Below are 15,411 nucleotides of genomic sequence, written 5' to 3'. Positions count from 1 at the left end.
TATTAAACTTTTACGAGCACAGTCACGTCGATACGTCATTTGTGTGGTGCCTGCAGGTCGTCAAATCAACTGGAGTGGGACTGCGCGGTGCATGCAATTTTACAGACGAATTAAATCCAAGTTGACGTCTGAAAACGTGTGGACTTAAATGTCGTAGAACGTGGGTGTGAAAAGTAAAAACCTCATATCCGCATTATTATGATGGAGGGAGGAGGGTTCAGCATAACCAAAAATGCGCTAATCAGACAAAAAATTCAGCGTTACACAATATTAGTAGGTTCCCGTATAAAATGTGCGATCACTCAATGCAATTTCTTTTAGCAAATTTAAAAAAAAATCAAGCTCATGGATATTTATTGGACTAAAGTGTAGATTGTAAGACGGACCTGTGGGTAACAGCTGTAACAGTTAGTAATTGGCGCAGAATTTGAACTTTGAATGCTAGATTTTGTCGTCTATATAGAAAATGTATTATACATGATGAGTTCTGTATTTTTAATAATGAAAAATATGCATTTCGCCTAAAAATTAATTCAATTTTGATCGTTAAAAATAAAACTACTAAATATTAAATTAAAAACACGAGAAGATTAAGTGTGTAAGATAAATAATAATAATAATAATAATATAATATTAATTATAATCTTCTTAGTTTACTTTTTTTATGTAAATATTTACTCGCTTAAAATGTAATATTATTTCTGTTTTCGATAACACACATTACCTAAAGGTAGGTAGGCGTGTAAAAAACATACTTGTGGATCATGATGTCTTCACATGAAAAATTTAAAAAAATCACAAATTCTTTTATGCTTGCGTTGGTTTATATTTAAAAAATGTTATCAATCCCGTAATTATTGTCTACGCCTCTTGCAAAAAGAAGTATAATATTACCATATAACCTTCATTTTCATCCTACCTGTGATAAAAGAGAATTACGTGCATCTTAGGCCCGAGTACATTATATTAATACATGGCTTATCTAATAATGGGTATTTAACCAACGAACGTGCCTTACTTTTGGTCGATAATGTTAACAAATTTATGACCACTAAATTAGTGGATATTATATATTGTTATAACTATCGCGTATTCTGCAATTTTTGACAAATATTTAAGAATTTTTTTTGGTCGATGTCGCATTCAAATTTAAGGTTTACATGTTACGTATACAATTGCATATAGTTTCGAGACTTTCGTCGTCATAATTACATCTTTTCCCAGAGCACATAATTTGTTGTTATTTAATGTGACCTATTACAAACATTAATCAATTAATATCACGGCAATTACTGTACGTCTCTGTTGTATTAAAAACGTCTAAAACTAGTTTATTTGTTCGTTGCAGTTCATCGTTTACAACAATGATATAGCTATAAGCACAATAAACCATATTCATTATATTTTATAATAAACAATAAATTCGAATGGTATTATAATTTCAAATATTATTTCTTTGCGTCTGTATGATGATTTTTAAAAACGAGTCTTACCAATAATTGATATTTGATACATATTATATTGATTTATAGATAAAAAATTCGTAGAAAAAATTACATGTTACGTTAAAATATAAAATGCAAGATAAAAATTTAAATTAGAAAAATAATATATCACTTTTACTGGGTATACGGCTGTGTTTTGGAAGATAAGGACGTGATTCTAAAAACCTATATCACTCCAATGCGTTATAGTAAATACAGTTATTCAATGTATTTCTTATACGTTTATTAGCTAGTATTATATAATATTATTAATACAGATACCGTTAATGCAAATTATTTCCATGCATTACAATTTATTTAAAGTGCATTCTCTATACTATAATAATAGGTACCTATGTACTAATATAGTATCATACTAACGAAATCGAGCCGGATATAAGAAATGTGGACCTCATGGGCCAGTAGCCGCTCGTGACGGTTTTAATGGTTGGTGCTCAGAAACATATAAAGTGGATATAATCGTAATAAAGTATAAACCGATTTTCGAAAATTAAGGTGTCCTTAATATCGCAAACAGTATTACCTACATACAAATTTCTTGGATACACTGATTAAAATTAAAAATGCTTTAAACAAATGTTATAAGTGTTAAAGGAACATCCAAATTCTTAATTTGTACTTACTTTGTTAAATAATTATCCTGTTTAAATTATTAATTTAAATAATATATTAACATGATATGATAATAATTTAAAAATAACAAATAGTTACACCGTCTACCAAACCGGAAGTTTTTTTTTAAATTAAATAACTGTTTTGGCTAAAAATATTGAAATAAATATCATTATGTTATTATGTTTTCATTTATTTTAAAGTTATTCTTTTACGATTTTGAAATCATAATATAGGTACAACTAAACTTTAATTAAATAATGAATGTAGACAATATTATTTTCGTTTTTCTAGGTGGTTTGTTTGGAAATGAGTAGTTTTTCTCATAAAATATCCCTCCTTTTTTGACATAATTTTGGCTCTACAAATCGGACTCGGGATAACGAATGTCCATATATAAAGAAAATCGTTCCTTAGGCTTTACAAAAATAACTTTACTATAGCAGTAGGTCTTCTTTAATTTGATACTGCATACATACAGTAGTATACGATTGTTTCTTGCTCATTATTTAAATTATTCAAATCGAAACCAAAGACACCTGGCAACTATAATAATCACCAGTGACATGAGTTGTTAAAATATATTGTCTCTCCTGTAATGTAACCAGCAGTCAATCGTTTGAAAGAACACAAGGTAATTGAATAAGACGTTTTTTTAAGAAGTTTTTCGATCATCGGTTTATTTTCTGTACTAATGGGTTCCTATTCTAAATAAAATATATCAATAAAAAAATAATAATAAAAATCGAACATAATAATACAGTATAACAAGCAAAATACGTAGGTACATAGGTACGTGTATAATAATATATATACTGATAAACAATAAATACGAACCTATACGCAATTTCATTGTCAAAGTATAATATTTATAGCTACGACTTCGTTGTTATTATAATAATTTATAAATTACATTTATAATAATATATAAAAGTAATTATAATAAGTATTAGTCTATTTACCTATAAACATCAACGACACATAATTTATTATTTAATAATATGGTAAATACCGAACTCGAAAAAAAACATAAGAAAATATCATACTTAAATACTATACAATAAATAATAGTAAGTAAAATATGTAAGCTTTACGCAGAATCACTACTACTCGCCTACGTATTATTTTGACAAGATTTAACTATTCGAGCTGTAACTTTAAATTTTTAGAACAAAACAATAAAATTTAATAAAAAATAATAATAATAAGATCTAATAAAAAGTGGTGTTTTTATACAACAATCTAAACAATAATCAAATAATCTATATGCTACAGACATACATAAAGTATTTTTTTATATTACAATAATGATTTAAGTTTGTATTTACTGTTTCTTCCGATTATCGACATTTTCAGCTACTTATTACAATATGTCAATATATAAATTTAACTTTTAAAAACGAGGTAAACATGTTATTGTTGTATGTAAATATTTCGGTTTTATATATATAGTATACATAAAAAATACTAATTAACGCTAAATACTCAAAATAACACTAGCTGAATTCCGTTCAATAAAAAAGTAGAAAAAAGACATTTATCTAATGCACAACATTTCTCTATTAGCGATAGCATTTGCTAATTAATCATATTGAAATACAAATAGAGGATCACATCTACTCAAATCATGACCTATTTTCTAAAACAAATACAATAAAAATTTGTCTAAAAATGTTTAACAATTGTATATTATATTAATTAAAATGCAATTATTAATAACAAAACAAATTAGTAGAAAGAAAATTATAGACTATAATATAACGAATTAAGAAAACTTTATACAAACAGCATAAACAAAAACAAAAGTCAATTAATTTGCTTTTGTTCGATGTTGAATAATTTTACGAGCTAAAAAAAAATATATAACATTATCCTAATTATTGCGAAAGGTAAAGGTGAGTCCATTTCAGTATATCTGTGATTGTCTCTCATAACATTTTTATTTTAAATTTAAAATTATTTTCTTATAATACACATTCGATTTACTACCTTGGTGTTCAAAAATTACTCTAAAAATCTTAAAGATATGATATATAATATTATCCAAAAAAAGGAGTTCTAAACATTTTTGTAATTTTGTCTTTAACATAAACGATTTGAAATAACTAATCTACCCTGTGAATACATAAGTGTTGATGTGATGTGTGGCATGTAAGGTATGTATGTAGTGTATGTTTGTGTGTGTATGTGTATGTGTGGGTTTGTTTGGGTGAGTGTGTTTGTGTGTGTCTGTGTGTGTATGTGTTTTAATCCTTTATGATTTGTTATACATGTTTGTGTATTTGTATTTATTAGTAAGAAATTGAGAAGTAGAGAAAAAGAGAAACTGAAGTATTGACAGAAAACCCGGGCCATACAGTGGTTCCCATTTAAATTGCACTTTTCATATTACACAACGGTTGTACACTGTTAGTTAACTTGTAAAAACTAATAAAAAATGATTAACAACAACAATAACAACAACAGCGTAAGAGCTATAATAAATAGATTGCGAAAATGTAGTATAATTTTAAAACTTATTGCCTATAAATAAAATATAAAAAAGTACCTATGGAATGTAAAAAGATAAAATAACACAAAATTCAACTAAAAAAAATATATCACATAAAAGCGTTTTTGTTTGCTCAGTTACTGGACCAAATTGCTTCAGTTGACTAGTGAAATTATAAAAAAAGAGAAAATGTACGAAGAAAATCAAATCATAATATAATAGTAATAATAATAATAATAATATAATTACTTTCCATAAAAAAAAAATTGATTTTTAGTTATTTTTACCATACAGTAATTAAATATTAAAAATATTGCTTAGATTTTTTTTTTGTCTTTTTAAACGAACTCAAGATTGTCAATGATGAACACAGTACAAAGACAAAAAAAAACATTTTCAGGCCAAATACATCGTAGGTACGTAATATATAGAAAGATAAATGGAGTTCTATTACGATGCACAAAACACACACATGTGTGCGTTTGTGTATACATACATATTAAATATATAATATTATTTAATAAGATCAATTACATCATAATACTATTATATGAAAATGATGATATTATATCCGCACTCCACTAAGCCATGAACACATCAGGTATGTGATTAAAAAAAAAAATGCATGATATGAAAATGATTAATGTTATTGCAAGAATCCTAACAAGAAACGAGAACGAGTATATTATTCGTTACTATGTGTAAGATGAAATTTTGATCGTCATTGAATTTCTATAACTATACAATAACTAAAAAAGAACACACTTATCATACAAGATTGTTTCGTTGTACATGTACCCTATGTCATAATTTTTTATTATATTATACATATTATGTTCTATATAATATTTATAAAATGTTTATTTCGTTTTACATAGAATTATTCTAATATTAGACGATATAGTGTTTTTTTTTTTGTATTTTATTGCTCAATAGTGTAGTATAATAATATATAGGTATATATTATATTATATCTTTGATCGACATGATGTCAATGGTTATGTGTTGTACTCCGCGCCGACCGGACGAATATTTGGGAGGCGCAAGCATGTTTCGACAGGAGCCGGCTGAAGCGCGTTAACAATATTCATCGTAAATTTCAAGAGATTATCGTTACGAAGATATTGTTAAAAAATTATTATTATTATTAATACATTTTTTTTTCTGCTTTTGATTGTAAACACGTTTTGTTCGTTTAGGAAGTATTCGATTCGTTTCAAATAAAAAAAACGAAACTTTATAAGTATGTATAAAAAAAAAACCTGTAACAATAAAATAGAAAGATAATAATTCAGCCTTGATGCAAGTCCTCTTCGCACTTGGGTATGTCGAATATTTCGGCGAATAACGGCGGCAACTTTAGCATGTGCCAATTTAACCTGAACCACTCGAGGTACGAAACGTGTCGGGCACCAATAGTTCGCAGTTCCGGCAGTTTCGACAACACCGTTTGAGCCAAATTCTTATCTCCTCCGTGACCTTTGCTCAGCTGAAAATTTTAAAACAAAATAATATTAGGTACCTTGTATAATATATATCCTCTTTCGAGATTCCATATGTGCTGTGGTCGGAACAGTGGTCTGTGATACACGCAAATAAGTGCCAAGTATTTCCGTTAAATAATGTTGTCATCATATTTACGCTCGTTACCGTGTCAAGCAACAGTGAATACGCAGGGTGTTCCGTGTGACTGTAGATAACCCACTCAAGACTAACCCAGTGGCAAAAATCAGGTACGATTAGTGAGGGAGAGAGGCTAACATTTTAATATATCTAAGTATGATAGGTTTGTATTTTCTCGCTTAGCTCCTTGATTGAATAATCGTATTTTTACTACACATGCAGGATTTATAAATGTAATTCAATGGCACGATGAAATTTGTAAAATTTTTAAACAAATCGCATAACTTTATATTCTAATTAATGAAACTATATAGTATCTATTTTGTTAAGATTAATATGGTAGGTCTGAGCCTCTAAGGTAAACCGTATACAATGTATACTATACATATATAACATATATATATAACTGTAGTGTTGTACTTTATGATATTAATAAATAGCTAATATTTTTATTATTTTTTTGGTGATAAATCACCAACAATTTCCTCATTTCATTGTGAAAAATAAGTAGATAGTAATAATATCGAACTAATAAATTTGTTTAAAACTTTAAAATATTAATATTATTGCAATATTCCGTATACTCGTATCTTTCTTTAAATGAATTATTGATAGTGCAGACATTTTAACATAAAGGGTCATCTAAGCTATCTATAATATATTAATTATTAATCACGGTCGCATGATAATAAACTTTTGATGACGGTCTGATACTTAGAAACTCTGGTCAATACGCCGTGATTTTATTTTTTGCGTTGTGACGGACATTATTGATCTATAAGTGATAGGTGCTTCACTGCTTCGACCTCCGAGTTAAATATTTAATGCCTGCGCTTTTCTCTACTCCCATAATTTTTCTGGTAGGAGGGAGGGGGTAAAATCGATACGTCACATTTGCATACTTTATACCCTGTGTCCTGTAATATGTATATAATTTAAGAAGCACCATAAAATTGCAGGTATTGACTATTGGGATGTTGCTAGCTATTACTTAATTCCAATAGTGACCGCCTGTAATATCAATAAAAGTTGTGTATTCTGGTGACAAATCGTATATGCTCTTGGTTCAGATTGAAAAAGTTCTCTGTACCATGTATATCAAGTTAATTTATAGAATTTGACGTTTTACACGGGAGAAAAAAAAACATTTTATTTTACATATTTTTTTTTGGTGAGCGTGTAGTATTACTTGGCATTTTACACTGCATTATCAATTTAAAGCTATTAAAATTGAGCTGTCGTTTTATAAATATAATATTATGGATTTATATTGTGAAACTCGTTATGATAGAAAAGTTTATTTTGAAAAAAAATATCCCTAATATTGGTGTCTTTTATTAGGACACCCCCCTCCTCCATTATTTCCCCGAAGACGACGACTCACTTGTAGCTTGAAAGCTTCAACGATCCGGTCCTGACTGTGCTGTACGGTTTTTACGTCCGAGACGCCGGGCCTGTCCGGCGTGAGCAGTACGATGGCGGCGAATAGACCAACTTCGGTGTCCGTCAGCGATAAACCATTGAAAGATGTCACCAACTGGAACACGTCTGTGGCGAAGTCCACCTGCGGATAATTAAATGATTTCATACTTCAGTAAACACAAACAATACGCTGCACGACGAGGGGTTAATGATAAATTACTGTTTCAATCACCCTGACAAAGCTGCTCTCATCAAAAATGGAGAGAACTGGATTTAAAAAATGGCGCGCGAATGGAAATAGTTTTAATGATTTCGGTGTTCTATTAGGAAATTCTGTTGACTGTTTTTTTGTTGCTATTAACTTGTTTAAGTAGGTACGTATTTGAATAAAATGATTGGCCGGAAAATGTTAATAAATATTTTAAATTGGGGTTGCGGTTACATGAATTCCGTGTTTCAATATTCACTGACGTCACTATATTTTACGTTATACATATTTTCATATGTATGTTATAAGTAAGCCAAGCGACGATCTGATAACAATATTTCTATAATTTGTTTTTGAACTATTAAAATTTTTTAAACCCGAAATAAACTGAGGTGTATTCGGTTTTCTAACTATAATTTGTTTTTTATGTTGTAGACTTCGACGAAAAAATAAAATATCAAATCATTGATACTCTGTATTAATGTATTTAGTAGGTTTTTTTGTGTACCGTTATCACGTGAGTATAATTGATATCCTGAAATACAATTGCTATTCCATTCAAAGTACTTATCAGGCCTTATTAGAATAAAACCAGACAATCAGTGTTCAAAGAAGATAATACTTTGTGCGTAGGTACATTTATTACATTTCCCCGAAATTATTTTGATAAATCATAATGAACTTGACATTTTTAAGTAAATCAACATACATAATTTGACTCAATCAATACGAATCTCTAATACCATGACAGTGTACTGTGCACTGAAGCGTAGTATAGTATTGGTTGCTCATTGTCTGTATCACAAAGTCCATCGCTGTAGTGAATGAGCGTACTTTTTTGTCAAATTAACCAGTTAGTACATTTATTTTGTTGTTATATTTAAATACATCTCACTTTCTTTATGAATGGCAAACGACAGTGTGTATGATCAGATTTAAGTGAAAAATATCAAAGCTTCCTCTCTTTAGCACAAGTCTAGCTTTTAAAGAGAGAATAAAAAACAGAATAATACTTTTATACATATTAATTTGAATATTGATGTTATTATTATTATTATTTTGTTTTGTTTTTTATATTAATAAATATCATTATTGTTATAATATTGGTGGAATAAATATCATTATTGTTATTATATAACTTGATTTTCTTTAATTCAATGGCAGATATTTTGGTATGAGCCCCAAAATTGTACTATTGAAATTTGCAATACCTTTGCAAAAGACATATTTCTTTAAAAAAGTTTGTCTCTCCCAACCCATCGAACCCATTATTTCCTCGAGGTTTCCGATGAGTAAATTCACGCTGGTTGAAATATATTCAATTGTCTCTCAACCATAATATGTTATTTTAACTTTTAACTGAATTTAAGCACCCAAGTCCCGAGAACAGCCATAGTATCGCTTAGTCTTCACTATACAGAATAGTATGATGAAATGTGAATTCTTTTGAAAAACGCGATGTTTTGTTATATTATAGTACATGTCGTACGCGGTTTTTATTTATATGAACTTTATTTCGAAAAAAACCATTCGGAAGTATTCTTCGGTAGTACGCTTGTAGAATTAATTGGCAACAATAATTAATCAGATATACGCGTGTACTATATTACCAGTAAGTAAGCATTTATATTTGTAATCATCTTATGGAGGGAAAATACTTGTCACTATAGTCTTCTTGCAGATGATAAACTATTGAATAATCATAAAATCATTTCAAACGAAAATCACAATACTCATAGAAATAAAATCAACATTTTAATTTATAGTAGTATGTTCGGTATGAAAGTGTAAGAGAGCTTGCTAACAGAAGATTTTATGTGTCACACTTTTATTTAATCATCATAAACTTTGTTTTAAGCGAGTTTTGCGTATATATACATTATATTGACAATATAGTATACAATGTACAATGTACATACTTAACAAAAATGGATACGATTGGAAATTATAATATTATGCATTTTGCGTAAAAATTTTTTTGTCAGTATGTATAGGCTAGATGGAACATCCAATTCTATTTGGCTATCCACCAAATTTAATACTATAGTATAGTCTACAGGGCTTGTTGAAAAATGATATCGAAAATATTATACGAGTGTGCTGTGCACACAATGTCATCGTCAAAGGCTCTACACTTCCATGTAAATGTATATGTTTGAGACACCTTTGAATGTTTAGGTGCCTACTTGTTAAAAATACTTTCGAAATGTATTTCAAATAAATAATTATTTTTAAAAAGGAATTTAAACATATTTAAAAAATATTTCAAATACCTTTAAAGGCCTATTTAAAGGTAATATGAGAACTTCTCAAGACCAGAATTTGTCCTGGTATATTTTATTTAGGTAAATATTTTCATACGATTATATTTTTAATTTGAGTGGAGGTAATGCCAACGATAAATTCCCATAGAATTTGATTAAAGTATACTCGGGATTTTTTAGCATTTTGTGTTTTTAAATAGACAACCAGAAATAAAGTATGTTTCATATCCATACTTGAATGTTTAATGACAAAATACATGGGACATTCGACGAGATCTTTGACTAAACATACATATATGTTTAAAATCTTAAAACATTTTACACATAATATATTAGATATCGTGTACTGGGAAACACTTGGGAGGGAGAAACACATCGGCCAGTAAACGGGTTTCCCCTCGATATTGATAGTGGATTTACATAATACAAATATATAATGTCGAATAAAATGCGTACGTCGTAAATGAGCTCCAGTTGCTGTCGTGTGATGAACGTGCCGTCGTAGAAGGTGAGCGAAAGATCCGTGGCCAACCTGGACACGTAGCACAGCCATAGTTCGAAAAATCCCACTTTAATGAGAATCAGCTGATCGTCTTGGCTGAGGTCTATGAAACCTATAACGAAATAGTCAAACGGTGTGTGATTAGTATGCCGGCCGGAACGAGCTGGTAAATAAAATCTCCAGCATAATTGTAAGCATCATGGTGTGTGAGTGTGATATTAAACTAGGCAATTATTTTAAATGTAACACTCATTTTATCAAAAGTATTAATAATTTTTTTTAGATAATTTTAAATTATTACAAAAAAATATTTTTCATTATATTTATCGATATAATATTTAAGTTTTCAATTTTTAGGATGACAGCATACAATTTTAAATTCATATTCCAACTCAGAATATATTTCGGAGAATTTCAATTCATAAAAATCAAAGTTTCAACGTGTGTAACTAATCTAATCTTTAAACACTATTATAGCTAATTATTTTTTTCTTTAGATATTATTTTACTTAAAGTATATGGTTTAATCCCGAAAATATTCTCCGCTTAGAATTTGGTAATAACCAATAGGTATTTGGACTTTGACATTATTGACTGCAAACCACAATTTTAATTTTGCATATAATGGAATTTCATTTAAGAGGTAGAAATAGACAGAAACAGTATAGAGGGTATAACAGAAAGAACTGACAAAATATGTTACCAATAACAACAAAAATTGTTTTAGATGGTTACTTAATTACATTCGACAGCTATTCTTTCTCTAGACTCTGTAATCAGGTATATAAGTATTATCTTCTCCTTAAGTTGCTTTCAATCGTTGTCAAATAAGTTTCATGAAAGTCGAATCTCTTTTCAGTCTCGTTGTACCTAACCGGCGAGAACACCGCCATTAATTTTAGAACATGGAGTTGCACCATAAGGTGCAATTAGTGAGTTGTAGTTGTGAGTCGGTTTGACGTGTAAACCTAATGAAACCTTTGATGAGACACACACATAAGATACTACACGGAAAACTGTATTTTCTTACCTGGCACTCTTTTTGCGAACTCCACTACCCTCTGCACGGTGGGCGTGATGTGCGCTGCCAATTGTTGCCACAGCCATATTTTTTGCTGTTCCTCGCTGTCCGCCGTTGACGATGCCACCTCTGGGCTGGAGCATCCCTGAGCGGGCTTCACATGCAAAACAAATACGAAATAATTAGTCAATACATGCAACAGCCCTCATGTACATGATACAAAATATATATAATAAAACAATCATTAAAAAGCGTCACGGATTACATTTCGTGGTGTAGGTGCCTGCCTACAATTTACTGTACATTTTACATTTCGTTTCCTGCAAAAGATAATATATTTAACGGAATATTCGTGTTACAATAAATTTGATTGTAAAAGCGAAAGAAACAATACATGTTTGAAAGGAAATTAATAAGAAAGATTTTTATTAAGAACGGTTGGATAGTATAATGTTTACAGAATATTCATTATTAAAACTGTACAACATAAAATAAATAGGTTCTACTTATTTTCATTAAAGGCATTAATGCCTTTACGATGCGGCTACGATGCTGTAGCAAACCGTTATCATGACTATATTTATTTTATATTATATAATATTTTCCCTTTTATCTCAACAAAAAAATTCTTCACTAATTTAATTACATACTACAACATGAGGACATTGAAAAAAAAGATTATGTTCCACGATTTTTAATTAAAATTATCGCATCATATTATGTGACCTTCATAGTGCACGAGCTCATCATTGTCTTCAATTCTGAATTCAACATTTTATAAATTCTGCTTATTTTAAATTATGAATCGCTATATAGCGAGTAGGCAAAACATTTAATTGAATTTAATATATGACAACTTCCCCTTTATAAATATAATATAGTTTTATTTGCAAAAACACTTAAGAAACTATTTAATAAAGAAAAATAAATAATAACGATTTTAGTTTCAAATAATTATAAGAGTAAACTTTATTTTGTGATAGTACTTAGTAAATGAAATTATAAAATCATAATAGAAAAATATTGTAACTAGATTGAAATTATTTCTTATGTTTACGCCTTTACCTGCATTAAGACTTGATTTAAGGATGCGGAATTAATATATACTAATACTACGCATCAGAAAATGTTCGACAAAATATGATTAGACTATTTTAACTTCTCATATTCGACCAATTTAAATTCAAAATGAATATGTCCTTCGCTTTCAAAAATCTAAAAACAAATATACGCTTTGATGATAATTGAAAATTAAAATCTATACGCGTGTTTCAATGCGATATATCATTCAATTATCTGGTATTTGTACATCAGTATAGTTGAAATGTGAACCAGAAAAATTCGAAAAACAATTCGAAAATTCGTAAATTGCGTGGAAAAAACAAAACTTGCGATGATGGACCCGGGCCCAGATGCGATTATTATCGTACATGCTATCGTTCAGCCTTTGGAGCAGGTCTAGATTCCAATAATAATCCATCTTAATGTATTGAGTATACTTATGCTAGTATGTTATAATCCTAAGGATAGCCATTATTTCTGGGAGGTATAGGACGTCGGAACGGATGATATAAATAAACCATATTTCATTGTTCGGAACAACTTCAGATGCTATACATTATATTGATGGGAAGGGGGAGGACTACTATTTTCACATGAGCGACGAAATTTTATTGGCTTTATAAATTAAAATGATGTTTGTTATTATTTTTTTTTCAATAAGTATAATTGTATGTTCACTATTAGGAGCTTTTAGCGTTCAAAAAGTTTCGTACAACCTCACAATACCGTTGAGAAATAATTGGTTATTGATTGTTTTATGTGCTCTCGGAGTTGGTTTCTTGTAAATGGTAAAATTGAAAAACAGGGAACTTTATGACAAATTTTTCTGGACATAATCTCGTTTGGTGATCACTGGTAGTTCATACAATTTTGATGCATTATAATGTTATACTTTGTCTCCCCCGCAGAAAAAACCTTAGCCTCGGTTTCATCAGCTCAGGCCTCAAGCTGACAAAATATACGCGAAGAATTTAACTTTATTACGTACCATTTAAAATATAATCCTTAAACTATCTAAGCATCAGTTAATCAAATACAGTATTTTTTACCAACACAGTACATAACTTGGTCACCCCCCATTTGAAGGTTTTGTGGGAAAAATTGTTGAAAACAAATTTAGCCCTACGGTTTTACGCATGCCTACATTATTTATGATTACTGCAAATAATATGTACTTTTTTTTTTTTCGTTTAAACCGACAGCAGAGGAGGATCTGTTTGAACACTACTAATCCTCTGCTGCCATCGTTTATTATAATGTTTAATAAATAATATGTACTTTGAATGATACATTTTGCTGTATTTGCACGCTTTTTACAACCGTACCTACTATTATACTACCAAATAGTACCCAAATGCACACACAGACATTGTGGCTGCACCGCTGAAATGGAGCATTACCACTGTATGGACTAATGATAATAATCATAATTAACAACAATAATGACGCATGGTGAGAAATAATTACAGGAGAGGCGACTGGTTTCCGGAGCAGTGTCCTGGTCAGCTCGTCCGTGTAATCGCAGTTGGTCAGGTGCGCCTGCGATATGGCCGCGATCACGTCGTACGATATGGACACGCTGCCGCCGTTGGTCTCGATTACCGCGGCCGGTCCGGTGCCGGTCATGATGGGTTCAGCCGTGGCCGGTGCGCTGCCGCCGATCCCTATGGCCACGGCGGCCGCCACGGCTGCGGCCGCGTTCGCAGCGACTGTCGTCGTGGTCGCCGTCGTGGTGGTCACCTGGACGGCCGCCGCCATCGAATCCGCGGCCGACACGGTCTTCGACTCCGACTCGAGTTGCTCACGAGACCTCTTCGGCACTCTCCCGTACCGAACAGCTGAAAAAACGACGATCACGGTGAGTAAATGATAAAATAAATGACGCCCGTCTAAACGTCAAACACTTATGGACTGACTTTACACCCAGTTCGAAATTCGATTTTTATAGTACTCGAAAAAATATTAAATTAAAGATATAATATGTTGCCATTTCAAAAAGTAAGAACTTAAAAAATTATAACAATTAACGAATTGCAAAAAACAGAATTTTTTCTAACAAATTTTGTTTTGCAAATAATCTAAAATTGTGTGAGAATAACATTTTTTAAAAAGTTAAAATTTTTTGAATTATTTAGTGTTTATAGAATAATGATTCATAAAAAATGTATCACCTATCATATTATATAAAGTTAAACGTAACAAGCAACAACTAACAGTCATAAATTAATTAATATCTTTAAAATTTCCATACAAATAAGGCACGAGTATTAAATTTTGTTTTGAATACTTAGAACTACGCAATATTCCAACTTGCAAACATATTTATTATTAAATTAGAGATAATTCTATGTCCTACGTTAAGTCATTGTATATGTATAAGTATAAAGTATAATGCATTGTTATACTCGATACTCGAATGACTATTTTTTAATAACATTTTATTTTTTATACGATGTCAAAAAATCAAAGGTCGGTTCATTTTTTTTTTCATTTATAGTTTCAAACATTTTATGAGACGATGAATATAATAAAAATTCCAATTTTTTACAATAAATACGATTATTTTGTAGTATTAATAATAATATCAATAAATATCATTCTACGGGTTCCCTGTGATTTCTCCTGAACGTATACGTCACACAACGTACCGAAGTGTCTAGATATTGCCTATGCCGTTGTTTGATGAGGAATATCTTTACCA

The 15,411-nt window shown here is 30.1% G+C and overlaps 1 protein-coding gene across 2 annotated transcripts in view; it reads right to left on the bottom strand.

Moving 5' to 3' along the window:
- Positions 1–2,767: 2,767 nt before the first annotated feature.
- LOC111027307 (ecdysone-induced protein 78C) overlaps positions 2,768–15,411 on the bottom strand; it is a 62,683-nt gene continuing 50,039 nt past the window's right edge. For both annotated transcript variants that reach the window (XM_022305642.1, XM_022305641.1), the window contains 5 exons: positions 14,178–14,548; positions 11,658–11,802; positions 10,582–10,739; positions 7,616–7,795; positions 2,768–6,097 (listed from right to left, as the gene is read on the bottom strand). In XM_022305642.1, the coding sequence (XP_022161334.1) occupies positions 5,900–6,097; positions 7,616–7,795; positions 10,582–10,739; positions 11,658–11,802; positions 14,178–14,548 (1,052 nt within the window). In that variant the 3' untranslated portion in view covers positions 2,768–5,899. The remainder of the gene's footprint in view (positions 6,098–7,615; positions 7,796–10,581; positions 10,740–11,657; positions 11,803–14,177; positions 14,549–15,411) is intronic.

This window comes from Myzus persicae, unplaced genomic scaffold, assembly GCF_001856785.1.
Source record: "Myzus persicae strain clone G006 unplaced genomic scaffold, MPER_G0061.0, whole genome shotgun sequence".
Taxonomy (NCBI): Eukaryota; Metazoa; Arthropoda; class Insecta; order Hemiptera; family Aphididae; genus Myzus; species Myzus persicae.
The sequence above is the reverse complement of the archived record's forward strand: the minus strand, read 5'-3'. Positions and strand labels throughout refer to the sequence as shown.